Raw genomic sequence first — 3,170 nt, 5'->3', positions numbered from 1 at the left:
GGCTGTCCTGGGTTTTAGAGCCTCCGTGGCACAGAGAGCTGCTCGCAGAGCTGCCCCCAGCCCTCAGAGCTGCACTTGGTCTGAAAAAAGTGCAAGGAGCCACTTGTCCGAGCACCTCAGGTCAGCAAGGAACGGCAGCTACTGCAGCAGGGCAACACCATCTACCTTTGGAATTTGCCCTCAGTACAGAGAAGGAGCATCTCATCCTCCCAGCCAGACTTTGAGGATTGACTTAGTCCAAGCATTAGGCTACAAACACAATCATTACACCTGAGGTGTCAGATGGGGGACACCAGTGACTGGATCCACAGCCCACCGACAGGAGTGAGGAAAGCCCATCTCCCCGGTGCTCAACACCACACTGTGCCCGGGCCAGAGACAAGCACTAAACAAATGCATACTGGAGATTTCAGCTTTTATTTGCAAATTCATCTGTACATTCAGACTTGGTTGTTGAGTGACAGCTGCCAGGAGCTGTCAGCAGCAGGGGGCAGCAGCAACTAGGAGTTAACAGGAGCTTTCCAAAGAGCCTGGAAAGGAGACAGCAGAGGAAACAAAACCCCACTAGCTTTTACATTTAACCTTCTCTGAGTAAGGGAATTAGAAATCGAGTCATCTTTATCACATTCAGGAAGGTGCTGGATTTACAGTCCTAAAGATCTCGGGTTGCAGTGACTTTCTGCAGAGCAGCATGAAAACTGTCCCAGGCTTTCTGGTTTTGAAGCCAGCATCTTAAAGCTGCAGTACTCTCCACGCATCCTTCCCAGCACTCCCAAAGCCAAATAACAAAAGCAGCCCTTGCAAATAAATAATCATAGGAAAAATAAATAAGATTAGATCTTGAATATACAGTTACATGGTCTTTATTTGGTTTCAGAGGTGGAAAAAAGTGGAGCTAGACTGCAGCTTTAAGCCTTATGCCTGAATCAGCCTCAAACACTTGGTAAATTTTACAGTTGATCAGCTCGGGGATCCGAAGTTCCACAGAGATGAACATTTAGGCACATATGCACACCCTTCCCCAAGGCATTCTTTATTTTGCTCAGCCAAGTTAAAAAAAAGCCTGCTGGAGGGGAAGTGCCCCTTCCCGAGCTGAACAGACATGACTGAAGACTTATTTACTGCCACAGTAAAAAGTCCCAACAAATATCTAACCCCACCCATATTTGCAAGGGTAAACTGGTTCAAACCATGCACCGGGGCGACAATCCTCTCTTGGGGGATCCTTTAACTTCGCTGGCACCACAGAATCCTTGAGCAAATCCAGCCACCGGCAGGGCTGCCAGCTGCCCCTCGCTTCCTGCGCTCAAAGCCTAGTTGTGGAAAGTCGTAAGTCCATTATTTCTACTTAAGCCAGAAATCCTGTTAATGCCATTTAGAGGCAGCTCTACAGCAAGAGCTCTTGATCTGCTCCCTCTTTGGGGTACACACCCCCTCCCCAGGAAATCCCAAATGAAAAACCACACAGAAGAGAAAAGCAATCCATTGCAAGCCAGTGTCCGATGATTGTCTCTTTGAGGAGGTCAGGAATCCAGGCAAGGGCAAGGCAGGGGAAGGGAGGGGGGTGGCAGGTGGAGAAGGAAGTTAGAAAAACTCAAAACCACCAAGACACAAGGAGGAGCTCAAAGCCCCTCAACAGCTGATGGCACTGGGTTGCTGTTTGCTAACGAAGTCTGAAATGAAGTCAAACTCATTCTGTCCCAAGAATAGCTCTGGCAGCTCCTGAATCCGGTCCAAGCCTAGTTCCAGGACAAGGGATGTCAAGACCTCCTCGTCTATGAGATCAGTGTCCATAATGTTCAAAGTCAGCGCCGGCGAGGGCACGTGCTGCATGCCTGGGTGCTGGCTTGGCCCCACTCTGTACTGCTGGCCACCGGCTGCCATGGGACCATTGCTCATGCCCAGCGGGTGACCCTGGTACTGGGTGTTGAGTTTCTGTAGGTGCATGCTGGCCATGAGCTGCTGGGCGCCCACCGGCCCCATGTACTGCTGCTGCTGGCTCGGGCCGTTGAACATCATGGCATTCTGCATCTGGTGGTGGCCCATTTGTCCGCTGAGGTTGGGTCTTGGCCTCATCACGCCATCCATGGCACCCCCTCCATAGGGCAGCATCTGGCCGGTGGCGGGCAGCGTCCTCAGCACGTGCTGCCCGTGCTGCGGGGGTCCCTGCAGCCCACTCACCCCCAGGCGGTAGCTCTGCAGTCCGGTGCCCCCGTGGCTCATGGACATCATCATGTGCTCGGCCATGGCTCCCGGCCCCTGCAAGGCGACACTGGGCTCAGGGCGAGGCTCCCGGGGCGAGAGCGCCGCTTCCCGCTCCCGTCCGAGGAGCCCGGAGCACCCCCCGCCTTCGCCCCGGGAGGACGGCACCGCTCCGCACCCCCCGCCGCCGCACAAAGCCCCGGGGCGCCCCCGCGCACCGCCCCGCGGAGCCGGGCTCTACCCGGACGGGTACGCACCGATCCGGGGCTCCGGCGGGCAGCGGCTCCGCGCACCGGCAGGGCAGGGCAGGGCAGCGCTGGCTCGGCTCGGCTCGGCTCGGCTCGGCTCGGCTCGGCTCGGCTCGGCTCGGCTCGGCTCGGCACACCGTCGGGGGGGGCGCCGCGCTGCCGGCTCTTATAAGGGCCGCGGGCGGGGGCGGCCCCGGCCCGGCCCCCCGCTGCCCATTGGAGCACGGCCCGGCCCGGCCCGGCCCGGCCCCCGACGGGGCGGTCGGTCGGCACAATGGCCCCGCCGTGTCCCCGGGTGGCACTCGGCACGGCACGGCTGCTGGCGGGGCTCTGCGAGCCGTGTTCGCAAAACGCCTCCTGGTCGCGACACGCCCCCTTGTCGCGACAGGCCCAGCCCGAGGGGGACCGGCCGCCTCCAGCACGTAGGGCACCGCTGCTCGCAAATCCCCGGTGTCAGGGCTGTGGGATCGGGCGCTCCCCCCTTGCTCCGAGGGGCAGACACCTCGGGCGGGCTGGGCAGGGCAGGAATGGCAGGCACCCGGGGGGCCCAGCCCCGCGCCCCCGGTTTCCCACCGGTCCCTTGCTGGGGACAAGGAGTGCGCTCTGTTCCTGTACGGGATGCCAAGATCCAGCCATGCTGCCTGGTGTTACCGTCCCCACAGATGGTGCATGATCCCTCCTGTTTTCCATCTAGAAGGGCAAGGGCATGGGGGTGGTTGG

General features: G+C 58.9%; 1 protein-coding gene across 1 annotated transcript; it reads right to left on the bottom strand.

Moving 5' to 3' along the window:
- Positions 1-398: 398 nt before the first annotated feature.
- On the bottom strand, positions 399-2,577 carry LOC106892188 (cbp/p300-interacting transactivator 3). The gene is made up of 2 exons (XM_014949200.1): positions 2,460-2,577; positions 399-2,259 (listed from the first exon to the last, which is right to left on the bottom strand). The coding sequence occupies exon 2, from the start codon at positions 2,245-2,247 to the stop codon at positions 1,633-1,635; it is 615 nt and encodes a 204-aa protein (XP_014804686.1). The 5' UTR covers positions 2,248-2,259; positions 2,460-2,577; the 3' UTR covers positions 399-1,632.
- Between the last annotated feature and the right edge of the window lie 593 nt (positions 2,578-3,170).

Source organism: Calidris pugnax, unplaced genomic scaffold (genome assembly GCF_001431845.1).
Source record: "Calidris pugnax isolate Ruff unplaced genomic scaffold, ASM143184v1 scaffold174, whole genome shotgun sequence".
NCBI classification, from domain to species: Eukaryota; Metazoa; Chordata; class Aves; order Charadriiformes; family Scolopacidae; genus Calidris; species Calidris pugnax.
The sequence above is the reverse complement of the archived record's forward strand: the minus strand, read 5'-3'. Positions and strand labels throughout refer to the sequence as shown.